The sequence below is a fragment of the Hyaena hyaena genome, unplaced genomic scaffold (genome assembly GCF_003009895.1).
Source record: "Hyaena hyaena isolate Hyena2069 unplaced genomic scaffold, ASM300989v1 scaffold_327, whole genome shotgun sequence".
Lineage (NCBI taxonomy): Eukaryota > Metazoa > Chordata > Mammalia > Carnivora > Hyaenidae > Hyaena > Hyaena hyaena.
Genome location: NW_024080962.1, coordinates 502,835 through 529,738, shown reverse-complemented (window position 1 = coordinate 529,738; position 26,904 = coordinate 502,835). Strand labels below are relative to the sequence as shown.

General features: G+C 45.2%; 2 protein-coding genes across 2 annotated transcripts in view; one reads left to right on the top strand and one right to left on the bottom strand.

Moving 5' to 3' along the window:
• Window positions 1-12,590, top strand: part of CLVS1 (clavesin 1) — a 161,823-nt gene extending 149,233 nt beyond the window's left edge. The window contains exon 5 of the mRNA XM_039249126.1: window positions 10,423-12,590. Coding sequence (XP_039105057.1) covers window positions 10,423-10,510 — 88 coding nt within the window. The 3' untranslated portion in view covers window positions 10,511-12,590. The remainder of the gene's footprint in view (window positions 1-10,422) is intronic.
• Window positions 12,185-26,904, bottom strand: part of ASPH (aspartate beta-hydroxylase) — a 174,149-nt gene continuing 159,429 nt past the window's right edge. The window contains exons 23-25 of the mRNA XM_039249129.1: window positions 26,722-26,813; window positions 26,227-26,360; window positions 12,185-14,376 (exon numbers count right to left, since the gene is read on the bottom strand). Coding sequence (XP_039105060.1) covers window positions 14,226-14,376; window positions 26,227-26,360; window positions 26,722-26,813 — 377 coding nt within the window. The 3' untranslated portion in view covers window positions 12,185-14,225. The remainder of the gene's footprint in view (window positions 14,377-26,226; window positions 26,361-26,721; window positions 26,814-26,904) is intronic.

Here is a 26,904-nt window from a genome sequence, read left to right as displayed (position 1 = left end):
CTGTGCAGCGATAAGATATTTTAAATAAACGAAAACACGTCAACAATGACTCGGGAAACTAGTTTTTTTTTTGTTTACAAATAGTTTATTGTCAAATTAGTTTCCACATAACACCCAGTGCTCATCCCCACAAGTGCCCTCCTTCATGCCCATCCCCCCTCCCCCTACATCCATCAGTCCTCAGTTTTTGTCAGCATTCAAGAGTCTCTCATGGTTTGCCTCTCTCCCTTTCCCCCACCATTTCCGCCCTTCTTCTCCCCCTTGTTCCTCCGTCAAGTTCCTCCTAATCCTCCTATACGTGCAAACATATGGTATTTGTCCTTCTCTGCCTGACTTATTTCGCTCAGCATAACACCCTCAAGGTCCATCCATGTTGCTACACAGGCCAGATTTCATTCTTTCTCATTGCCGTGTAGTATTCCATGGTATAGATAAACCACATCTTCTTGATCCATTCGTCCGTTGATGGACACTTAGGCTCTTTCCATGTTTTGGCTATTGTTGAGAGTGCTGATATGAACATTGGGGTACATGTGCCCCTGTGCATCAGCATTTCTGTATCCCTTGGGTAAATTCCTAGCAGTGCTATTGCTGGGTCCTAGGGGAGTTCTATTGTTAGTTTCCTGAGGAACCTCCACACTGTTTTCCAGAGGGGCTGTACCAGTTTACATTCCCACCAACAGTGTAGGAGGGTGCCCCTTTCTCCACATCCTTGCCAGCATCTCGTGTTCTCTGATTTGCTCATTTTAGCCACTCTGACTGGCGTGAGGTGGTATCTCAGTGTGGTTTTGATTTGTATTTTCGGGAAAGTAGTTCTTAAGTAGCACCCGGTGGATTTGAATGCAACATTTAGAAGCTTACAGAAGTAGAAAATATTTCCCAAAGATCACTGTCTTTGACTCTTGAGATCTACATGTGTGAGTCACATACTAACTTCAGGAAAGGTCTTCCATGCCTGGCCAGCTGTTGTCATTTTTAGCATTTTCACGCTTTTCTAGAAGGAGGTGAAAACAAATGTTGAGGTAGAGAAGTACTTAGACTATTTGAGTCAATTAGCTTTAAGTCTGAATTGGAGAACTGTGAAAAGTGCTTTTCAAGATTTAATGGTTTTTAAGAACAAATGGTGATTCTAACCCAGTCTGGTGGAGTTCTTGGGAGTCTTGGGGCTGAATATAGCACCTCATCCAAAATGATTATTTTACAGGCGAAGAATGTGGGGCCACAGAAGCTGAGTGAGGCACTCCATAGAGCCCAGCACGAGTCAGTGATGCAGTGATGAGCAGAGGCACTGAATCCCTAGCCAGCTCTCTTTCATCAGCTCACGTCTCCCAGGCCACTGACAATGAACAACAAAAAACATCTGTAGTCATAACGTCAAGTTAATAGTAATTTTGCTATATGTGCAGAAAGAACTTACCTCTTTTTAATCAGATAGTTACAATTTCTTTCTAAAATTTTTAAAATATCATTTATTCATTTAGAGATCAAATAAAGGTATATGTTAGTCTTCCTCTAAATGATGGCAAATTAATGGAGTCTAAATTAATGAAGTTTCTTTCTAGTTAGGGTTCAAGCAACAACAGTGATACTCAGTAAACAGTTCTTGTGTCACATGGGACCTCGTGTGTGTGTGACAAAGGGAAGAGTAAATGAATCAATGCATGGGGGCGCCTGGGTGGCTTAGTCAGTTAAGCATCCCAGTTTCGCTTAGGTCATGATCTCGCGGTTCGTGGGTTCGAGCCCCGCGTCGGGCTCTCTGCTGACTATCGGCTCAGAGCCTGGAGCCTGTTTCAGTCTGTGACTCCCTCTCTCTCTGACCCTCCCCTGCTCACGCTGTCTCTCTCTCTCTCTCTCTCCTAGAAATAAATAAAACATTAAAAAAATGAATCAATGCATGGAATGAGCTTAGAACAGTGGTTATTGGCAATGGCATATAATAATGTTGCTGAGGCCCTTTAAGATGGCTATGAATTTCTTTTTCTTTTTCTTTTTTTTTTTTTATGGTTCATGTATTTGTTCTGAGAGAGAGAGAGAATGTGAGTTGGGGAGAGGCAGAGGGAGAGGGAGAGAGAGAATCCCAAGCAGGCTCCGTGCTGTCAGCGTGGGTCTCAATCCCATGAACCCTGAGATCATGACCTGAGCTGAAATCAAGAGTTGGACACTTAACAGACTGAGCCACCCAGGTGCCCCTAAGATGGCTCTGAATATTTAAATGAGGATTAGAGCATTATTCTGGACTCACCATAAGCATGATGGAGTAAATAAAGCTCTAGACCAATGCTGCTCAATAGGAATAAAATGTGAGCCACCTTTGTAAAGCTATTTAAGATGTCTTCTAGCACATTACAAAAGTCAACAAGTGCAATCAGTTTTAATGTTTTATCTACTCCAATACATAAAAAATTTCAATATGTAATTTTTAAAAGTATTAATGAGATCCGTTACGTTCTTTTTTAAACACTGTCTTCAAAATCCAGTGTATATATTACCTTTACAGCTGATCTCAATTCAGACTGGCCTAATCTCTGGTCCTCAGGAGTCACGTGCGGTTAGGGCTCTGTATTAGACAGTGTTGCTCTGCTCCTATTTACTTGTGAGCCTAATTTCACAAAAGCAATGGCTTCCATCCTTTCAGAAGGTGGATGTGGTTTTTCTTGGCTCGTTCTTCCTTGTTATAAGATCAGTAGTCAGTGCCCAAGCCCATCACAGCGAAATAGAAATACATTATACATTTAAATTGAATTATAATGCATAAAGACAAGCACTACGCTGAAGGTTTAGCTCACTCTAAAAATAGTTTACTTCAAAAGTAATAGAATATTTTTATTGGATCAGTTTCTTTATATTTCCAGTTCAGTAAATTGTGACAAACTGCATTGCCAGAGTAGAGGGAGGTTTATTTATTATTTCTTCACTTTGATGGGGAAAAGGTTTGCTGCTTTATGCGAGAAATACTTAGGCTTATCTTTTAAAAAATGATTTATTGATTTATGCTTCATGATTTGTTTGGTTCAGTAAACATTAATTGTTTCCCATGAGCATGATCACGTTGCCTGCAAGAATGATTTTGATTATGAAAAGCTAGCTAAACATATGTCTTACAAATATTCCTTAAACTCCTTATCAAGGACATTATTGAAGGCATTGTAGTAGAAAGAAGTAGAAGGCAAAGTAGTCGAAAGAATTTCATATTGCTTCATGCAATATTTTTGAAATGTTTGTTCTTCATTTAGTGTTAGGTTACACGATGCATGAGTATACACAGTTCTTTCTTGTAAACTTTACAATGAAGCGATTTGAACTTTGTGTTGAATCCATGCTTTGGGGCTCAATTTATAAAAGAGCTCAATGTTCCCAGACCTTAATTTTCTTATCTGCAAAAAGGGTAGGGGAAGAAGAACTAAAAATGAATGGGCACATTTAGCTAAACACTACATGTCTCAATTCATCTAATCCTCTTCACTCCCACCTTACATGGTATCATACCTCCATTTTACACAGAAGAGGTGGAATTTGCCCAAGATCACAAAGCCCGTGGTGAAGCCATCATTCAAGCCCAGGCTGGAGCTCCCAAGGGAAATTTCCTTGATACTTCGAACTACAGGGAGAAAAAGAGCCTTAATAAAATTACTTAGAAGAATTCTTTAAAGATACATTTTTTTAAAAAAATATTCTTTCTGTTTCAAGGTCCTTATATAAGCTCATTAGGATATTGGGCAGTTCTGTGCTATTCCCCAGAACCAAGCCCATCCTTGACTTTAAGACGTAAAGGATAATGGAATCTTCCCGGTGGAGCAATGAGGTTGGTCTCTGGAAAACAAATGGTTACGACCTGAGTGAGATGAGGGTTTGGCTTAATCTCTGGCCTCCTATGATGCCTGCTGAATGCCTGCGGTTGAAGGACAGGCGCCCTCCTCACTTGGGGTCCGCATAGCCGAAGCCAGGCAGTGGCAGTTCATTAGTATGAAGACTATGTCGTGATGACTGTTGAGATAAAGTAGCTAAACGAAGTTTTGGAAATAAACTTCTGAGAGCAGAAGTCTCAATCCGATTATAAGTCAGTGCAGAATGGAGTAGCTCATAGTGGACATTTCCCGCCTTCATCTTGTTCTTTCTGGAATTTGTTTTCGTGATCAGTACAATTCAACGATGGCTAAAGATCTTTGATGGTATGAGGTGGGGAAGGCTCCAAACATTGGAGAAATGAAAGGGAAGGTAATGGGCAAACAGAGAGAGGGAATGGGGGGGGGAGAGAGGGAGAGAATGAATATAATGGATGGAAAACAGAAATGCCGCTTATCAAGGCTGGAATGAAGGCTTTGAGAGGGTAGTCGGCTATACCATTGAGAACACCATGGCGGAAATAGCTCAAATCACTCCCCTGTCTGCCCTGGGGTGAAGCTGGCTTCAGTGTGGAAAGAGGACCCCAGAGAAAAGCCTGAAATATTCATTCTGTGAAAGTGTTAATTAAGCTTCTTGTGAGGAGGCAAAGCCACTGAATGGAGAGATTACCACCAAGAGTGATCCAGAAAAGGAGTTGCAAGGCGAGTGGCTCCTCAGTGGTTAATGCGCTAAATACACCATTGTATTTAGCACTCTAAGCACTCTGTTTACCGGTGGTGGAGACATTTTTATCAGTGAGCACTTGATCCGTCTTCTCAGAGAGGACTTTGCCTCTGCTGAATGACCAAAGGGCAACATTTAAGGAGGGTGTTTCTCTTGGGTTCATTTATTTACACCAGATTTGTAAAAAAGCAACATTTGCTTTCTGTTTCCCCAGTGAATTTCAGCTACTTCACAATGTAGCGTGTTCCTTCTATCAAATGTCCATTGTGCCACCAGGCAAATGGAATTACGTCATGCTGAAAGTAAAAAGGTTATGGTCATTGTCTCAATCAGGGAAAAGGCAGATAAAAAAGACAATGTTCACATCTTCCCAATTGTTCAATTGTTACCCGCCATTCACTCAGTGAATTGGCTGAATATTGACTGAGAAAAAAGAGCCTGCATTGTGTGTCTGCTGTCAGTACAGGTATCGAAAGAAAGCACATTGATTTAAATTTGACCCCAAGTGGAAGGAGGAAGTCACCTGAATGAGGACATGAATGATGCCGTTGTGTGAACAATAGCTTTTTCCTTCCTTCCTGTCCTTCTAGAACTAATGCCTCACCTCTTCCAAATACCCGGTCATCTGGGTGCCTATCACAGTAATCCCATACCTGCGTGTGAGTCTAACTTGGCGTAACTGCAGCAATATTTCCACAGGAGAAATAAGGTTCCTGAACATTTGTTCCCAGTCCCTGGCATATATCAGGGGACATCCTCAAACATATAAATAATTTTTGTTTGAAAATTCAATATTTGACGATTTGTTGATTTTTCTTTTTTTTTAAAGTTTATTTATTTTGAGAGAGACAGAGAGAGAGCACAAGCAAGGGAGAGGCAGAAAGAGGGGTACGGAGCACCCGAAGCAGGTTCACGCTGACAGCAGAGAGCCCGATCCAGGGCTTGAACCCACGAACGGCAAGATCATGACCTGAGCCAAAGTCAGACACTTAACCGACAGAGCCACCCAGGTGCCCCTGAGGTTTTTTTTTTTTTTTTTTTTTCCCCAAGGTGGCTCCCAAAACAGGGGCAGAGAAGTTCAGAAACCAATCTAATTCTCATTAAAATCACAGACAATGATTTGGATGGTTAACAGATTTCAAGATCCAAAAAGACAGAGAGTAGAGCTATGGGCCAAATTTAAAAAGACGAAATTGGATACTGACCATGCACCTTCAAGATGGAAGAGGAATGATTTACCAGCAGCATATGCAAATATAGCTACATTTTCCCTCAGCTGTGTTGTGTGAGTGCCAGAAAGACGGATACAATTTTAGGTACATTGTCTACGCGTCACCAGAAGTATATAAAAGGAAAATAAAAAGAGGCAATAATTTCACTCTATTTTGGGGTGACACCCTGCGGGCCACCAGCTGATGAAGAGATGCAGGAGAATGCCCCGGTGGTAATTCTAGAAGCCCTGGCATGCGAGGCATGTGGTTAGCCTCGGTGGAGGCAGGGAGAGAGGGCTGAAGGCGCACCCTGCCCAATGGGAGTCGGCTCCTGGGTGAGCCCCGGAGAGAAACTGCAGCAGGCGAGTTGTCACACAAAAGAACTTTTATTGGCAACAAATAAGGAGATCACAGGGAATAACTTCCGAAGTCGGAATCCCCGAGCAAGGGAGGAGAGGCTCCTTTAAGTCAGGGTTAGGATGAATGTTTAAAGAGGGCATCCTTGGGGCCCCTTGGTGGCTTAGTCGGTTAAGCGTCTGACTTTCGCTTAGGTCATGATCTCACGGTTCGTGGGTTCGAGCCCCGCGTCGGGCTCTGTGCTGACTGCCAGCTCGGAGCCTGGAGCCTATTTCAGAGTCTGTGTCTCCCTCTCTCTCTGACCCTCCCCTGCTCACGCTGTCTCTCTCTCTCTTCTAGAAATAAATAAAACATTAAAAAATAATAATAATAATAAAAAAAATTTGTTTAACTTGGGAAGGTCCCTGCTGATAANGGGTTCGAGCCCCGCGTCGGGCTCTGTGCTGACTGCCAGCTCGGAGCCTGGAGCCTATTTCAGAGTCTGTGTCTCCCTCTCTCTCTGACCCTCCCCTGCTCACGCTGTCTCTCTCTCTCTCTCTCCTAGAAATAAATAAAAATAAATTAAAAAAAAAATAAAGAGGGCATCCTTGTCACCGTACGAGGGGGTGGCCAGAAGGTTGCACAGGCGCCTTAAGGAGCACGCCTATCCGTATTTTGTGCGTCATGTGAATGAGGCCCGTGTCCCCCCCCCCCCCGCAGAATCCTAAAATTCTATAATTTTAGAATTATAATGAGGTAAAGGTAGTTGTTGGTAGTTGCAGAGGTCACCGCGTGGGCCTGTGCAGGCGTGATTCGTGGGGTTATCTCACGCGCGTCTGGGTGGCCTGGGGAGGGCGGTCGCTATCACCCCAGGGCTGGCGCCCGGCTTCGTGTGCCAGCGAGGCAAGCTGGACAGAGGAGCTTAAGGAGAGCTGGGGGACAGGATCAGTGAGTGCAAGCAGGTGGCAGGAAAGGGCAGGTCTTGGGTTCTAGCTGGCGACAAGGGCACTAGATGAACACATACAGGGTGGTTCTGTGGGGGCGTCTGGGTGGCTCCGTTGGTTGAGCCTCTGACTCTTGGTTTCAGCTCAGGTCACCATCTCAGGGGTGGTGGGTTTGAGCCCTGCCTGGAGCTCCGCGGTGGTAGTGCGGAGCCTGCTTGGGATTCTCTCTCTCTCTCTCTCTCTCTCTCTCTCTCTGCCCCTCTCCTCCTTGAGCGCATGTGTGCTCTCTCTCTGTCTCTCAAAATTAGTAAATAACCTTTAAGGAAAGGGGTGGTTATGTGGACCAGGTGGATTACACGGACGTACACGGGTGGCTCCAGCAGACAGCAAGGAACGGTGTATAGAAGTTGCAAAGACAGGTTTGAGTTCAATGTGAAGACGTTCCCGGGAGAGCTGCCCGACCGGGGCACGGAGGAGTGAGGCTCCCAATCTGGATCGACTCAGGATGAGGCTGCACGGCCCCTTACGGACTATTTCCTAGTGAGCTGATCCCGATGGCTCACCGCGGGGTCTTGCAACGCTGTGGTTGCGACTCCCTGGTCATGAGAAAAGTGGAGAAGGGCGGGCGGGGCAAGGCCCCCCGAAGCCGGACCGCGGCCGGGAGCTCCCTTCTCACCAGGGCCTGACGAGTGGGGGCGAGTTAGGCGGCTGCCTGCGGTGCCACAGGGAGGTGGCCCGTGCAGGCACCTGGGTCCCTCTGCCTGGCTTCTTGCTTATGGCAATGCTTTCTGGGCTCTCAGTTTTGCTATAAATCTCTAAATCTATTGCCCCCACCGCGCGTGTGCACACACACACGCACACACAGACACACGCACACACACACACACACACACACACACACACACACACACACCCCAGGCCCTCCGGGAAAGCAGAGGGAAATGCACAGGAAATGTGTTCAATAGCGGGGCCAGACTGCCAGCCTGGCTCCCTCCGTCCTGTCCCGGGACCAAATGAGTCCACCTCACTTTCAAAGCTCCGGCTTGGCACGGAAAGCGGGGCTGTGCCTGGAGTCACAGTGGGTTTAGAGTAAAAAGCTCTTCTTTTGAGATAATTGTACTAATTTTGCTTCTCAATTTCTTTAAACTTGCTCCGGCCCGTACCTATCCTGAGTGGAGGTGAGCATCTCAGGCGGAAAGTTATTTTTACGGTGAGGTGGGTGGGACACTAAGTGGTTCAGATAAACAGCTCTGGAGGGTAAAGCCCAGAAGTGGTGGGCAGGTGACAAACCTGGCCTCTGTCTGTGTGCTTTCCCCGCTGCTTGCGCCCGCCTCCTGGTGTTTTCCCATCTATAAAATGGACATCACGATAGCACCACTCCCCAGGGTGCGGGCAGGAAGTTAATACATGTGAGGAGCTTACAACAATACCAGGTGCATACAGAACAAGTTATTAGTGTTAATATACATTGTTCTGGGGTCATCCCGACCACCCCTGGGTTTAGGAATTTTCCAGGGCGCACAGGTCCCAGAGAAGCTGTTACACTCACTTGTGGTTTGTTGCAGCAAAGGAGGACAGATTAAAATCAGCAAGGGAGGAAGGAGCATCGGGTGACGTCCAGGAGTCCTGGACCAGCTGCTCGCTTCCGGTTGTCCCGACAGGGCTCAACTCTCTGAGCACTGTGTGACAACATGCGCCAAGTGTGGCCAATCAGGGACCTCACCCACACCTGCGTGTCCAGGATTTCCTTTTTTTTTTTTTTAACGTTTATTTACTGATTTTGAGAGAGAGCTCGAGCATGTGAGGAGGGGAGGGGGAGAGAGAGAAGGAGAGAGTCCTCAGCAGGCTCCACACCGTCAGCACAGAGCCCAACGTGGGGCTCGATCCCACAAACCTGTGAGGTCATGACCCCAGACGAGGTCAAGAGTCGGTCGCTTAACTGACTGAGCCACCCAGGCGACCCGGGTGTCCGGGATTTATATTGGCTGAAAGGGGTCAGTCACACAGACATGTAGCCCTCCATTCCTCCTTCCCTAACTGCCCCCACCAAAGGGCAAGCTGCTACAGGGTGGCTCCAAACCCAGACGTATAAAAGAGGCAGTCACAATAAGTCACATATTTAGCATGAACTGTACGGCCAGGCCCACAGTCTCAAGCATACAGAGACATTTTTATCAGGCAGGACACTCCAAGAATTCAGAAGAGCCAGTCCAGGGACAGTGCGGAAGTTTTGGTTTGGAATGTGGAAGGTTTGGGCAACTCAGGCCTTCTGAATTAACATTTTATTGCATGTTGTATGTAAACTTTGCTTATGTGGACAATCAAATTCAACCATTTTAATATTTTAAGTATTTTTAATGTTTTCATTTATTTTTGAGAGAGAGAGCAAGAGAGAGAGAGGGAGAAAGTGAGAGTCAGTGGGGAAGTGGCAGAGAGAGAGGGAGACAGAATCTGAGGCAGGCTCCAGGCTCTGAGCTGTCAGCACACAGCCCGACATGGGGCTCAAAACTCTGAACCATGAGATTATGACCTGAGCTGAAGTCAGACACTTAACTGACTGAGCCACCCAGAAGTCCCTTAAATATATTTTTTTAGCCTGTGTCCATTTATTGAATGTTTATTGTGCATATACCTCTTATAACCTTCTCTCTATGAGCTGGAAAATAACTTCAGTTCACATCATAAACCCAAAAAAGGAACTGTTATTATCTGATATGAGATGGCTTATCAGAAACTACAGATCACTACTATGATCACACTATGTTGATAGTAGAATGCTCTGAAAATTTTGACTAAAATTACATGTCACATGCTTTACAAATATGATTAGCTTTAGTCCTTATCAACAACGGTGGGAAGTAGGTAATAGTTCTGTGTCACACGCGACAGAATAAAGGTCCAGAGAATTTTAAGAACCCTTCCAAGTCTCCGCAGCCAGTAAAAGGCAGAGTTCTGATTCCAGACCTCATGGTCGTCACATCATGCGTGATAGTTTCCTATGACCTTGAGAAACAGGTGCTAAAAGGTATTTTGGAACATTAAATGAAATCCAACGATATTTATTTGACTTGATGCATCGCAAGATCCACGGAATGTCTGGTGGTGCGGCTAGAACAGACGTGTCGCTTTTACCAACAGAGGAGATCTTAGCGAAGACGCTTCTAAGATGCCTCTCCCCAGGAATATGTGGTGTAGAAGGCCAAAAAGCAAGCAAGAGATAAAAATAAAAGGGGGGGGGTAGAATTATATTGTTATTTTGAGTTTTTTGATTAATAAGGGGAACTGAAAATCTGAATGCCCTCCAAGACTCCAAAATTCACCACGAATTGTCTGTAATTGTACTTTTCTCCTTCCCTTATTACTAGATCTCAGTCTGTGGTAGAAGCTGGGACCCTGAAACATGAAGAGAAGGGAGAGAATGAGAACACTCAGCCACTCCTGGCTCTGGACTGAACCGGTGGTCACCCCGGGCCCCCGCAGATTGCCAGCCTTCGGTGGTATCAGCCACCCAGGAAGCCACGTGCAACTGACCCACACAGACATGTGCGTTCCACTTGACATGAGGCCCTTCACTCCTGCCACCAAGTAATGACTGTCACCAGCCACTGGTCTGAGCAGCCAAAGTGAACAGACTTGAGAGATGCTTTTGTTTTGTTGTTTTTTTTTTTTTCCAGTGAGGGGATTGGAGGTGAAGCAAGGCAGTGGTGTGAACACGATTCCCCTTCCCCCTTATTCGTGGTATTCAGTGAATTGAAAAAAGAAAAACTAAATTGATGCATACACTCTGTTAGGACAAGGATTTTTCCGAGGCACCGCAGATAACCCTTTACAGGTTTTGTGATTTAAGATTAAGCGCATTTCCAAGTAGATACATCAGAAGTAAGCTGCGCAGACACAATTGTCAAGCTCGATGTAAGTGCAAAGCCCCAAGACAGTAATATCTCCAGTAATTTCCATTCTTACAGAATTATTTTCTTTGACCTCATCACCAGCATCAAATTGCTCAGCCGAAGGGCATGTGCTTGTAGGTCTAGCTATTTGCAGAGTTTGCTTATTTGGATATCCTGCAAGAATGATTTTGATGTCACATCTTTTTTCAGGCCACCAGTCAGATTGCCATGATCTGACTTTAAAGGAAGACACACACAACTTGAAATATGATTGTTTCATCTTAATAATGTGACTTGTCACAGGCAACATGTATCTGCGGGGGAGGGGGTGGGGTCTCATTGAAAACACATGTCAGTGATGAATGAATCCATCCAAATTGTCTCACCTGGGTCACTACAGCAAGGAAACGTGCTACTAAAGCATTTAGGCCCCTCACCCAACCCTCCTGCAGCCAGTTAAAGGTGTGGAGAAGGGACCTGGCTGTTGCTGAGAAAGTAGATATCAATCCTGGAGGAAGACCCTAAAGATGGCTACATATGCAAACACTGAAAATAAGAGAAGATCAGGATTGCGGGATAAAATGCCAAAGATCATTTTATTTCTTTGTCTATTCTCTTTAGAAATGGAGTCCCCAACTATCCATTCAAAGGAAATGAAATAAAAATATAAACAGATATCATAAGGGTACGATATCCTTACTTGTACCATGTTTCCCAAAACGAGTTGTATGTTTTTACCTATCTCTTATCTTCCCAGCTATTTGCATGACACGGGCATTTATCAGTAGGACCAGCTGGCGCTCAGTGTCAAATAAAAAATACTTTAGTTGATAATGGGCAGAAAAATACGATATTATGTTTCAAGTAGTTGGGGGATTAACTAAAAAGTTCAGAGAAAGGAGGTGATTCAACTGGCCATAATCACCCTCAATTGATATTATTACTAATCATAACCATTTATTACATCTCTTTCTCAATGAATCTAGTGTTTTAGTTTTTTTTCTACTGGTAGAGGAGAATAAGAGAAGTAATTTTTGTATTCCACCCTTGAAATACAGTTGAAATAGAATTAAAAATATTTCTCAACCAATTGTGTCACAGTGCAAGTAAAACCAATTCATTTTGTGTAGGCATTTCAAGTTACAAAATAGTAACATTGAAATCATTCTACCAATGCAGTGACTGAAATACTTTTCTTATATTCCATGACATAGGGAAGAAAGATAAAGAATTAAAGTGAATTAGAAAATCCATTTTATTACTTGTGTTTATAAAATAGTTGAGGGATCCAAGTGTTTAAAATGCTATCAGAGTCGATTATTGCTGACACTTTGCAACAGTAACAAGAACTCTGGCTTTTCAATTGGCAATATTTAGAACCTACTGTAGTGACCTGATTTTAAATACCATATTATCATTATTAAGTTAAGAGCTAGTTTTTACTCTATTCCATGATTTCATTAAATGAATGTAAGATGATGGTTTAACACTGACAACTTATACTTTCAATTTCTTTATGTGTATGCAATATACATACAAGAACCAAAATCAGTAAGTGACATGAATGTTCTTACACGAGCATCGGATTGTATTGTCCTTTGTCAGTCATTTCTTCTGTTCAATAAATACTGAAGGACACAACACCTTTTTATTTTTCAAGAGTTTGCTTTTTCTTCTTGGTAACTGTTGGTAATTGTGATACCTTCTTCATGTGCTTCTTCATCTATTTTAGTGGGATCGTTTTGGTAAAGCAGAAGGGAACAAGATATTTTGCAAAACCCTTCTCACTGGAAGCTCATGTCAAGCAAAAAGGGTCCATTTCAACGTTAAAGAACTCTTTGTAAAAGACATAAAGCACCCTCCTTTGTCCTTAGTTTGGAAAGGAAGCACAAGTGTTTTTTCTACCCGTGAATGAGATTTGGTAAACTGCTGTGTCATTTCTTCCACGTTTTCGTTCATATTGGCTTAAAATTCAGGTACATGAATATCATTACATTCATACAGCTAACATTTCTAGTTTTGATTGGAATTATGCAGCATGTAATGCATTAATACTCTTCTAAATTAGTAATTTGATCATCTTTGGGATAAGCAGGCAAAACCATTTTCCAACTGTTATTTCTATGCTGTGCATAATAGTAAAGCTAAACTATGGACAACAATTGCTCCAAGCTATATTTAAATGGCAGAAGTTTCTCAAGCCAGGGAAACAGAAGAGTCTTCCAAACTGTTTCGAAGAGGAAGGTGATCTGGACATCCTAAACGCAGGACTAAGATCCTGGCATTCTGGGTCTTCCACTCTGCCCTCCTCTGCATTTTTACAAAAGTGTAGTGGGGATCCATGTAAGGACCTTCTTACTCTGGATTCTCTTTCTCAGATGGCAAGGACGCCAAGAAGCCCAAGGTCCTGGCAGCCTCTATCTACTTGATCCTGAGAGAAAAGTTTTACTCTGAGATAGGTGACTTTTCCAAGTCCTAATTCTTGGCATTAAAGAAATTTACATGTGGCACTTTTATAACTCAATATAAAATGATTCCAGGTCTTGTGTCAGTGTGAAAAGGTCCTCTCGGAAACTACCATTTGCACGATGAGGAGAGAAATTAAGACACCATCTTTCAACGATGATGTGAAAAGGCAAACAGACTCAGTTGGTAGGAAGCACTACGGTCCGCAGACATCAGCATAATTACATCTCTCTCCTTTGTAGTAGGAAAATACAATTGCTTCTTTTATGAGTGTCTTTCACTAAAAACAATTAAAAGAAGGAAGTGTGGGTTCATGAGGAAAGTTACCATTAAACAGCTGGAAGTAAAGCATTTACACAGCTTATTATGAAAATCGACAAAAAAGTAGTGGTGCGGGATGACAGCATTGCCTGGCTACCCTAGAAAAATATAATTGCATAGAAAGATTACAAACTAAAGCGATCCATTCACAGTTTGTGCATATATTCTCATCGTACACTCATTTAGGCTGCTTCTAAGTGGAAAACGCATCTTTGGCTGACAAGGTGGAGGCTGTGCCATATTCACCGGAAAATGCGGCATCAGATGGGTGCCATCATGGCAGCAGGTAGAGCAGAGTCCTTTCTACATGAACTGCAGCAAGGCCAATAGTCCTTTTAGTGTCTTTGAATCCTAAGAGGAGCCTCAGAGTTTTTCGGGCTGCGAGTCAAAGGAATGAAGGGCTTCCAACTTGGAAGCCCTGTCCCTACCCCCAGGGAGGTGGAAGCAGCAAGGTGGCCTGTCTCCAGCGTGTCGCAGGCCTGCACGAGATGCTAAATCGCAGGCAGGCTGTGCCTCTGCTGGGGACTCAGCTCCGGGTGCCACACGTCCACGATGAGAATCAGCCGGAAAGACGCGGCGTCCTGCCACACCTCGTGCTCAAAAGAGTCATCGAAGATGAGCACCTTGCCTTCTTCCCATGTCCTGGAACAGAAACACATGGATTCAGGTGTCTGAGAGTCAACCCATGGCTACGTGCCGACGGGCACTTTCGAGCCAACCTTTGGGAGACGGCCAGAGAAGTGGAACACGAAGCCAGGATTTATTCTCTCCTTGGTGGGGAAGAAAGGATTTCAGGATTCTTACCACGAGTACAATTTTCAATGCTCAGCCTTGAACGTAAACCAAGGGCAGGAGATTGGTGACAAGGGCGTACTGACCTTACCACAGGCTTTGCAATTATTCTTGGAACAAGCCCAGGTGAGGCGCACAGAGCCAGGCAAGCAGTCAAAGGCGTGCCCTGGCGGCTCAGGCCCACGCGACTTCCTGGTCAACAGCTACATGCTATCCTCCCTGGCCTTTCGGAGTCTGGTCTAGACCTGTGGGTAGCACCGGGGTCTCAGGTGCCTCTGTGCCCAGCAGGGTACCTGGAAGGGCGCCAGTGAGTCTTCAAATGATTTTCTCAACCCTTTGCATTGGTTAAAGCTCCATTTCATGGAAGAAGTTCCATTTTATGGAAGGGCAGACTGGGAATGAATTTTGTTTGTATTTTTAATGTCATTTGCAATGCAAGTGGGTTATCCATGGAATATTTTAAATCAATGCTGCAAAACATTCTTCCGGGCCTCCAGCATTACTTCATAAAATATGTGTATAGAAGCCAAGGCCTAAACATAGTGCTGGTCTAAATAAAGCAATCAAGACAGAAGTATGCAGGGGCAATTACACAATGCCTTTCAACCGAAGAAAGTTTATTAGTCGTGTGAATGTTCTTCCCTTTATGAAATAGGTATTTGTTGCCAATTTGTTACATGCTAAGTTACATTTTTAAAGTGAATTTTTGGGGCACCTGGGTAGCTCAGTTGGTTAAGCGTCCGACTTCAGCTTAGGTCATGACCTCACGGTTCGTGGGTTTGAGCCCCGCGTCAGGCTCTGTGCTGATGGCTCAGAGCCTGGAGCCTGTTTCAGATTCTGTGTCTCCCTCTCTCTCTAACCCTCCCCTACTCACACTGTCTCTTTCTCTCTCTCAGAAATAAATAAAACATTAAAAAAAATTAAAGTGAATTTTTTACTAGGAAATTTTCTTTAGATATTAAAATTCCATGCAAGCATTTGAAATTTTATAGGGGGGGCTTAGCAAATAATTAAAATCATAAGCTAGACAAGGCTAGCTTGATTTCAAGTTACTGCATTATCATAAGGAAGTTTTCCTTAGGAAAACTATGTGACTTTTTATGCTCATTATTAGGGGATTAATCGATATTCAGTTAGGTAATATTCCATATTGCAGGGGTTCTCAACCTTGGCACTGACATTTGGGGCCAGGTAACTTGTTGCTGGTCGCTGCCCTGTGCTCTGCATATGCTTGGCAGCCTCTCTGGCCTCTCCCCACTAGATGCCAGTAGCACTCTCCCTCCAGTCGTGAGAACAAAGTGTCCCCAGTCATTGCCAAATGTCCTTGTGGGGTGGCGGTGATGGTGGGGTGGTGAGAGGCACATTCATCCCTGACATATTGCATTCACTGGACCATAACGTTTCTAAGTTATTTAAAGTAAATGATAAACTAAAGAACAGTTGCGAGTTCAAAGTTCCTTAAAGTGGAGAATCGACACACTGTCTCACGCACCGTCTCATGCACGAGCCTAACAGGTTGCATTCCATAAACATGGGCTGCTTGACTCTTCGACAGGATTCCTCTTACGGTTCAAAGAGTTCTCTCCCAGCGAAACCAACAACAGAAATACACAGACACCAGAGCTCATGACAGAAGACATATTATTAAATAGCATTAGATACGTATTAAAACCAAACTTGAAAAGAAAGGCAAAGTTAAGCAAAGGAAAAACAATGACCAGAAAAACGAAGTGAAACGATCCATTGGCTTATACAGTTTGGTGGTGATTTTCTAGGTCTTATTGGTGGGAGTATGCAACGCGGGGGACCCTGACAAGCCTAAATACAGGCGGCAGATAAGGGGGGACAGTGCACTGGGTGAGGGGGAAGGCAGTATGCCGTGGGTGCTGCCGCACTGCCCACAGGAGCCTAAAGGTGTCCGCGGACCAACGGACGGTACACAAAATGGGGCAGATGCGTACGACGGAGTATCATTCAGCCTTGCAGAGAAGGGAAGTGCAGACCACGCCACATCACGCGGCCCTTCGGCACGTCACGCTCAGTGAGATAAAGCACTCGCACGGGAACAAACACTGTGTGAGTCCACTGACAGGCGGTACCCAGAGCAGTCAAATTCCCCAAGATCGTAGGAACGAGGGGGTTGTTTAGTGTGGGGGGGCTTCAGTGTCACAAGATGAAGAGTCCTGTGAACGGACGGATGTTGGCGCTGGCAGCACAGTATGAACGTTCACAGCGCCACTGACTGTGTGGATATGTCGAAACAGGGCAGTAAATTTTAGGTTATGTGTTTCACCGCTGTTAAAAAAGGAAAACAAAAAGGAAGGGAAAGGGGAGCGTGTGGCAGAAGAGAGAGGGAGAGAAAGGGCACAGCACAATGGAACCATTATGGCCCTGAATGGAAGCATACTTAAACCAACCGGCTGGGACTTTTACTGCTCTGTGACCTGGGGGGAGGCGGGAGGGGGGCGACTCAGCATCCACGAGCCTTTGTGTCTTTATCAGCACAGCTGACGTGAGGATTAGCAGACAATGGGCACACAGTATCTGATGAAGGGTACAGATTATAAAAGAGGAGGAAGGAAAATACAGAGAAAAATAAGGAAACGATAAAAGATAGAGATGAAATGTATGGAAGTGGTAGAATGTTACCAAAAGTAACCCTGGCTTCACGCCCTATGCATTTGTCTTCATTGAGAGAACTGAAATCTTCCAAGGGGGTGAGGTACCAAACAGTTCAGAGAACCTGCAAAATACACTTTGTGCTATAATGACAAGGGGTTCTCAGTGTTTTTTGAGTGGCAGAGCAGAGGGTCTGAAATTTACTTAAAATACTGGAAGTAACTCAAAGGATGGAACAGAAAATTCTAGGTTGCGCAAGATGATATTTTTCACTAGACTCTGATGGGGTGTAAGAAAGTCAAAGACTTCGGGATGCTTTAGAGGAGAAAAATCTTGAACTCTCATTCATTAATTTAAATCCTCCCCCCGCCCCCCGCCATGAACTGGGAAAAGCTTTTTGTGCTGAAACACACTGGTTTATTTGAGGAGCACCAGTGTCTGTAACGGTGGAATTTAAGTGACCACGCTGGCTGCGGCTTTTCAGATATTTTAAGTCAAATATGGACCAGTGTGAGCGACTGATGAAACGATTTTTTTAAACAAAAAATATGGGAGGTATTCCAAAGAGTTAGATTCTTTTAGGGCCCTAAAACTCACGGGGAAGTGTGTCCCATTATCTTCCATTTGCCCTTCCATTTTCTTTCATATATTTTCCCAAAAAACAGACAAGATACTCAATTATTTAATGTAGATTCCTTTTGAATACTTCAAAACTGGTGTCTTTCAATCACCTGTGAGAGCTAAAATGACACCTATGAGAGCTAATTAACCTCAAAGGGAAGAACAATAAAACCCCATCGAAGCAAGGAGCAAGCCCCCAAGTGACTGAGGCTAACTTGAGATGAACGGCTTGGCTGGCAAAGGATGAGGTTTTCCAGACAAAGAGACAGCTCTAAAATAGGTCAAAGGTCTTTAGATCTCTTCTGAATAAAAAAGGCTCTCACTGCAATGTAAAGAAACAGTTTTCAGGCCACCTGCTTTGTGAGCAAAGCTTCACCAAATATGATTAAGTTCTACTCCCAAGCATGACATGAAAAAGACTTTTAGAGTTGCCTTTGACCTCTGGACCCCAATGTCTTTCTCTTGGGCGTCAGAAAAGCAGGACCAGAGTCGGGGGCTGCATGCACTCCCCAGATTATCTGGCTACCTCATCTGGCTTTTAGAATTTCTCACTATTGAGAGAGAAATGCCTCTCCCTGGTTTGGAAAAGATACAAGAATACCTGGTCAAAGATAAAGTAATATCACATAGTTCCTCAGTTTCTCAAATTCTAATTCTAATTAATGGTACTGATATAATGGTGGCAGTACGGATCTAACAACCATACTTGTGTCACAGAATTATCATCAACATGAATCGTGCTAAACAAAGATACTAGGTGCTTATAGGGTCTGCCACCTGAAAACTCTATTGATCGTATCTCAGTGATCCTTGCTAAAATGCCGAGGCAGGCAAGGGACAGGGTCCTAATTTTCCATCAAAGGAATTCTATGGAAGCAAGCTCAGACCTCTGCAGTGATACTGTGATTCAGTGGCAGAAGCAGAAAGTCACCAGCCTTGCTTGGTGATAGCCCAAACCTTCCGCTCCGGATCACGGTACTGGGAGATACGCTTAGTGCCTGTGCGGCCGAGCTGAGGTGGCTGCGAAGGCATGTAACAGGCTGAGGGGAATACGGAAAAGGGTCAAAGAGCTCAGGAATAAGGCTACTTAACAGAGTGCTTATTAATCCTGATCGACTGAGATCCCTCACTTCCGACTGCATTAGAAATCCCGGCCATACTAGAATTGAAATGTAAAACTCTTCCCTCTCTCTACCTAATACATGAAGACACAAATATACACATGTACAAACACATATTCTTTGTCTTTTTTTCTCTGTATGTATGTATCATCTATCTATCTATCTACCTACCTACCTACCTACCTACCTACCTATCGGGACAGCATTTTTCTGGAGGCTAGGCCACCTGTGTTCTTGTTCTGACTGCTGCTAACCAGCCACATGATAAAGCACTTGACCTAGGGGCCTCCGTTTCCCCATGTGTGTAATGATAGAGATGGACAAGATGGCCTCTAAGGCCCCTTTCCACAGCAAAATTCCCTTAATTCTCTGAGCCAAGCTGACGTTTAGGACTTCAGTCTTCACACTACATTTCACAGGAGACACGTAAGCTTTCACCTGAGAAGCGGGTATAGCATCTGCTGTTTTGTTTCACGCCAAAATATTAATTCCAATAAAAGATGGCTAACTTCACAAAGAAGCTCTCTTCCCAACAGGTCGTGTGCATTTGTACCCCTAGCCTATGTCCCAGCCCCTCACAGAAGAGCCCTGGCCCGGCCGCCCCAGGGCTTCCCTCCCTCCACACAGGCCGGGGGGACTCCAGGCCCTGACCTCCCACCGTCTCATGGAGGCTTTGGGCTTCCTCCTCTTGGTCCCAGGTCAACCAGCGGCAGAGGGCTCTGTAAGGCAGCCGAGAAAGCCAACAAAGGACCAAGAGAAAAGGCAGAGGAAGACTCAAAGGCCCCAGAGGATGCCACTGCCCCCTCCTCACGACCTCTAGCTCCAGGGCGGGGGCACAGGGGGGGAAAGGGGAAATGTGGGGCCGGGTGTGGAGCCACCAGCTCCTGATGGTCCTGCTTTCTCCGGGCTCCCTCCTGGCCCCATGCCTCTCAAATCACGGCCCCCATCTGTATCTGTACCCCCCCCCCCAGCTCTGGCCCCTGCATACCCGTGGGTTCCAATCACGTTCCCCGTTCCTAACTCCTTCAAGCCGCACCTCCTCCAGGTTACAAGAAACACCTCCAATGGTGGTGGAGTGCTTGGTCTCCCTCCCTGGAAAGTAAGGGATCAAAGTCCCCATTTCTATAGCAATGGACGATAAAGATCAAATACACTGGATGCTTTTACCACATAGGACTCTGTAATTTCCAATCTCTCGACCGTCAGCTCAACAAATGAAATGTTTGCGCACAATTCATATTGCATGTGGGAATCACCATTCCCTGAGAAGGTGTTGCTGTGTATGCGTGTGTATGAATGCTAACCAGAACAGGGGCTCAGGGGCTTCACTGGATGCTTTTTATTCACCAAGTTGCTCAAGGAAAGGAAGAGAGAGGACAAAATGTTATTTAACAACAAATCCTCATGAAACACATCCAGGTAAAATGCCATTTTCAGCCTTCAATCCCAGAGGGGCAGGCTTGGATGGTGACTTGTGGGTAAGGCCACATTACCGCTGGGCTGGAAGATGGTTACATTTTGTGAAACAGAAGAGCTATGATATCTAAGGGCAAATTCTAAGGCTTTATCTTCCTGGACACATCCTGAAAAAAATGCTGTCTATGAACAATTCACAGTGACTTTAAAAAATTAAGTCTTTCTCTTACTGTTAATATTTTAGTAGGCCTTCCACATAATCTTCCTAATTAAAAACTTGAGAGATGAATGGAAAGAATATGTTATAAAACACTCGAGGTATGCTGTGGCAGAGGGCCATGATTTCCACAGCAACAGAAAGAGGCCTCACGTGACTTCTTGCCAACTCAGTTCTTCGGTGCGCCGCTGATGCCGATGCACATTTTCCGGGCCATCTGGTGGTCCTGTCCGACATTTTTGGCCAGCAAGTGGCAGGCAAGAAGGCTGAGTCTCCAGAAGAGCCACACAGTCACTCTTCTTTCCTGCGCCCTGGTTCTAGAATGTCCTGGAGACCCAGTGGAAGGAATTCCTGTGTGGGATCACCCAGAGCTCAGACAACTTGGGCACTCCATGTGGGTAATAATTCGTTCCTGCTTGCTGGTGGCACGTTCATCCACCAACTTGAGTTCATTCAGCTTTGGATGGAGATCATAAATGAGCTCATCTGACAGACCACAAAGCAGGGCCTGACTTGAGGGATGACACAAGTGGCCCAGAAATGGAGACCCCCCAGCTTGCTGCCTGGACATGAAAACCAGCATTCACAGTGGTTGCCTTTCAAGTACCGGATGATCTCAATTTTGTAGCCACCACCAAAAAACTCCCAAAGCCCAGACACCTACACGTAGTTAGAGGTAAGGGGTTGAGCCTTTCAAGCCACACTGCTTGGGACCAAACCTTAGTCCTGACATGGTAGTGGGGTCGCTGGTGGCCTCCCAAAAAAGTTTGTCTGCTCACCTGGAACCTGTGAATGTAAGTTTATTTGGAAAAAGGGTCTTTACAGTTGTCATGAAGTGAAAGATCTTGAGAGAAGACCAGCCTGGATTAGGCTGGGCCCCAAATCCAGTGGTAAGTGTGTTTATAAAGAGAAGGGGAGAAGACACTGGGGGAAGGTGGTGCTGTGTTGGCAGAGGTAGAGGTTGGAGCGAGGTATCTACAAGCCAAGAGATACCAAGGAACGCCACCAGCTACCACAAGCTGGGAGAGAGGCAGGGCACCGACTCTCCCTCAGAACCTTCAGAAGAAACAACCCTCCTGACACTTGACTTTGGGCTTCTGGACTCCAAAACTAAGAGCCAATGAATTTCTGTTGTTTAAAGTCATCTGGTTGGTGGTAATTTGTTATGGCAGCTCCAGGAAACTAACACAAACATCAACGCTTACTGAGCTGTGTGACCTTGTGGAAGTTACTCGGCATCTTTATACCTCAGTCTCCCCCGCTGTCAAATAGAGATTTTAATAATCCCTTAGGATTCTTGTGACGATTCTTAGCGTGCGCGGCATGCTAAGAACTGCTTCGTACAGCAAGCACGTTATTGACCGTCACTGTGATCCTCCTCCTCTTCCTTACGGACAAACACATGCGGGTACAGAGAAGCATCCGGGCAGTATCTCTGGGTATTAAGATCAAAAATAATATTTACTTTTTTCCATTGTGCTTCTCTGTGTTTTACAAATTATGCACATGGAATGCGCATCATGTATCTGTTTTATAGTCAGAGGGCACTTATTGTTAAATGATCATTTTTCTTTATAATGATAAAAGGCGGTGTAGCTGCAAGCTCATCTACAGATAAAAAGAGCTCAGCTACTCACTGCAGTGATGGAGTATTTAAACAACACGCGTGCTAGCAGGGCTCACACGGTGCTGGAGAAACAGCGATGTGATTATTCCAACCTGAGAACCACAATGCACGAATTGCTACGAGTAACCTCTTCTTTTGGAAGTTGAGAGGCTCTGAAAATTGCTTCCTGTTGCCTAGCACAAGGAAGCCTGATTTCTGGGCATATGTATTTCTCTTTCCACACTAATAGTAGTTCTACACTAACAGCATGACACTTCTAGGTTTCCTACTATGGTCTTTCTGTCTTCAGAGTTTGGAAACTGCCTGTCTACCATTCAGATATCCAGCTATTTTCACTATAGGCATCACACAGTACTTTAATTGACCCATTTCCCTTAAGAAAAACACAATTTTTGTAATGAAGTACTTGGCCTGATCCAACCACTCTTGAGTTAAGGCTTACTGAGGGCGAGCATGTAACGTGACATAAGAGGCGAGAGGATGGACTCAGAGAAGGCTGCTGACCAGCTGTCATGAGGATGTGGAAAAGCACTGGTGCGATGGGCCCTTCAGGGAGGAGAGAACAGGAAGCAATTTGTTCTCTGCAAAACTGCCTTCCGGGCCCAACCACAGGTGGGTGGATGTTAAAATTTTTTTAACCTTTATTTTTTTGAGAGAGAGAGAGAGGGAGAGAGAGAGAGAGAGAGAGAGAGAGAGAGAGAGATTGATTGATTGATTGATTCCCAAGCAGGCTCCATGCTGACACGCAGAGCCCAGTGTGGAGCTTGAACTCACCAACTGTGAGATCATGACCAGAGCTGAAATCAAGAGTTGGACGCTCAACTGACTGAACCACCCAGACGCCCCAAGTAAAGTACTTTTTAATAATCACTGCAAAATACACCATCTGCAAATTACTGTTTTCAACAGGTACTTACTGTCCGTGGGAATTGAGGGGCGGTACAAGCTGACACTCTTATTGACACTCACCCTCGAAGTGAGGCAGGCGCAGGATGGGGGCTACTTCAGGTAGCTGAAGACCCTTAACCTGATCACCCTTCAACTTGAGGGGAGGGGCCGGCAGTCCCTTCCTTTGTTAGGCACGGTCACCCCGTGTTTGCCGGGAGCCTGCATGGGGAATGCACTGTGGATGTGCCGCTGGGGCAGCTCTCCCAGCGTCCCTTCTGCAGTGTGGGCCCTGCTGGGCGTCTTGTTCAAGCTTCTGGCACTGTCTGCCCGCTCCCCTTCCTCACTGCCACGCACGTTCTTTCCAGGCCGCCTCAGGCCTCGGATGACAAGCATCAGTTCATACTTGTCTTTCTCCCTACCTGTTCCTAAGTGCACTTTTGTCTAGTGACTCCCCTCTCCCCCCCAGAATATCTATAAGCGGGACAGACAGGAAACTTTAAAAAATAAACAGTAGGCAGGATGGAGGGAAGGAAGGAGATACAGAGACAGAGATTAACAAATGACAAGTTTGAACCATAAGGCAGTACTCAGGAAACAGGCCTGGTGATCTCCTCCATCTTTGCCGCCCACGGTTATTTGATCTCATTCCCCAGCATTCTCTCCATATTCCCTGGGCCCCCCATCACGTCCTCACCCTTCTTCCCTTCGGTGGAGACCTTGTGGATCCAAACTGAGTCCCAAAAGGTTTAATAAGACCTACTTCATCTTGGGAGAAACTTCTTCCTGTCCAGCTGTCTCTGATTCTCATTCTGGTTCTCCCAAACCCACCCTTTGCCGCTCCATCTCCTTGGTGTTCTCCTTCATCTTCTGGTCTTCCAAGTGTGCATGGGCTCATGGGGTCGCAAGCTTCCTCCAGAACTTCCTGCTAAGTCTGCCTCTTGAACCTTTATGTCTAGACTTCTCTTCTGAGCCCCAGGGATCTCTATACAGCTGACTCCTGGATGTTTCCACTACTGTACTCCAATAGCAAATTAAATAAACTATATAAAAACACTGAACTCGTTACCCATGTCCCCGAACTCACCGCATACCTCCCAAGTTCTCAGTATTCGCTAAAGCATCAACAGTCTCTTACTGACCCAAATGGACACATGCCAAGTCACCCTGGACTTTCCCTCCCTCACACCACACGCTTGAGTCAACCTGCGTAATATCTCCTGTACCTGCCCATCACTCCCCCTCTTGCTTCCAGCATCCTGAGTCCAGTGCTTCTTGGGTGGGCCACTATGACAGGCTGTTAACTGTTCTTCCTGTCTCACCCCACACCTCCCCCCATGGCTTCCAGAATAACTTCCTGACGAGGGTCTGATCCCACTAGCTGGTATTCAAAGCCTTCTACAATTGGGCTTCTATTCTGCTTTCATTTTCCAACCATACTCTATATGTGCTGTTAAAGTTTTTAGACAAAAGGCCATTCATTGAGGGTGGCTTGAATGGCTTGGCAGCCTACGTAAGCGAACCGAAGTATAAGCCAGACTCAATGCACTTGAAACTGAGAAAGTGAAGTTGAAGAGCAACTGCTCACAAACAGTCAACTGGGTTTCCCGAAACAAGGCCAACTGCATATGCTCTACATAGTCAAATACTTGCTTTGTTTTGCTACAGCGTCTTGTTTCTGGAAACCTTGCTCCCCAGCTCCTGTCCTGGGGTGCTCCTAACCACCTTTGGTTTCACACTATGCAATGTGAATCGATGTATGTCCAAATAAGCTCTTGAAAATTTTAACCTGCACCAGTTTACCTATACTACTGTATCCACACTTGGTTGCCGAAATCACTCCATATTCTTCATACGTGCCCTGTCATTTTTGGCTTCTGTGACTTTGCAGACCCTGTTCTTTCAGCCTGAAATGCCCTTTTCTCCCCAGCTTTCTATGTAAAAACCTTCTTGTCTTTAAAAATCACCCCTGTCAAGATTCTCAAACCCCAGGAGCAAATGAGCTAGCTGCCCATTGGCTCCTCTGTAGCATTGTATCCGTACCGCTCTTATGTCTCCGACATTCGAGCCTGTGTTATGTCCCTGATGAGGCATATTTGCCAGAAGATGGCTCCCATCTGACTGCCCTCTGAACTTCCCACGGCACTCTGTTGCTGCACCATAGCCAGCACAGGCAGGTCTCTGCCAATAACCCAATGAACAACTCGAAGTACCTCCGGAATAGCACCCCCCACCCCATCGGACCTCTACTTAGGACCCTGAGAAATGACTAAGAAGGGAGCAACCTAGTTTCTGCCCTCCAGGAGTTTATAGCTCCCAGAGATTAGGCTAACATATGCTAATTGATAGGAAGCAATGGAAGATAGAGAATCGGATTACTGAGAATCTACACTATATACACTCTAAGAAGTCAGGAGAGAGGCTCTTTCGTAGGAAAGACATGGGATCTTAGTAATAGGTTTATTCTGGATGAGTGTAAAGAAGGGCATTCTAAGTGGTGAGAGTAATAAGATTAGGACAGCAAAAGGCATGGGGCGAAGGGCCTAACATTCCCCACGTCTCACTCATGCTAGGACGTAGGCTCTGTGCCTTGTATGTATTATTTCACTTAATCCTACAACAATCCTGCACAGCAGAGAGCATCAGGCCAATTTCATAAGTGAGGAGGCTGAGGCTTGAAGGGATTGAGGAATGGGCCCAGGTTACACAGCATTAGGTGGCCGAGCTGGGATCTGAAACACACAGCCTGTTTGTTGCCCCGCGCTGCCTCCTCTAAAGCAACACAGTGACTATCCCTGGGTGTTTTCTTCAGGAAGGGGGACTCTTTGCATTGATGAATAATTCAAGTTGTAGAGCAATAAGCACAATGTGTAATATGTACAGGGCTCGGTACAAGGTAGTCGGCCCCGAGTACAAGTCTGTGCATCTAGAAAGAGAAGTGAGAAGGCTCTTCAATGAGATGAGAGTGGTGTGGGGAGAAATGCAGAGGGAGAAGGCAGTCCCAGACCTGAGGAGCCTCTCCGAACTCTCAGAAGCACACAGAAGGGACACAGACCAGAGTCTGGATTACTATCATCCACCCCAGCCTACTTCAGTTACAAAGGAAGAGAAATAACCCAACTCAACACCGATTGGTTGTAATGAACACCCCTCTTCAGAGGTGATAAGAGAGAAAATGATGGCAGGAAACATACTTGGTCTCGTTGGCACATCGGATCTTGCAGCCTTCTCTGGGAATCACCAAGCCCAGGTGCATCCGGAGCCTGCAGTTGGTGGGCCCTGTGTGCGGCCACACGTGGGTTCCTGGGTGCATGACAGAATACTTGATCTGCACAGAAAATGTAACACACTGGTCACCCGTTCATCGAGGGGTGGAGGAAGTGCTACATTAAAGTGACTACATAACATTATTGTCAATTTGAATTAGAGCCTTGGGAAGACTGAGAATTTATAGTCTCGTCTAGTTTCACAGGTAAGGACTCTCATTTTTCCATATAGTGATAAACACTGAACATTTTCCACCCTGAATTCTGCAGTCAGCCACATGAAATTATGTATCTATTAAAGACAGAATGAAAAAAGAGGCCTTTGTTTGGCCAAAAGAACTAACTGTTGCTTTATAAACATTAGCATTCCTTTATTCCTAATAACTGTGTTCTTCCCGTCACTGATGACATGGTTGGTACTACCTGTCCCCTTCTGCATCCTGTCGTTTCGGGGAATTTATCGAGTAAAGAACAGGTTTTAGGAGCTCCTTTACAGGCATTTTCATTTTTTCTTCCTAGAACAAGAAACGGTAAAACCACTGTTAGAAACAAATCACAGTAAAATTTTAGCTCACCCGGTTTTGACCACGGGCAATCTGTACTGTC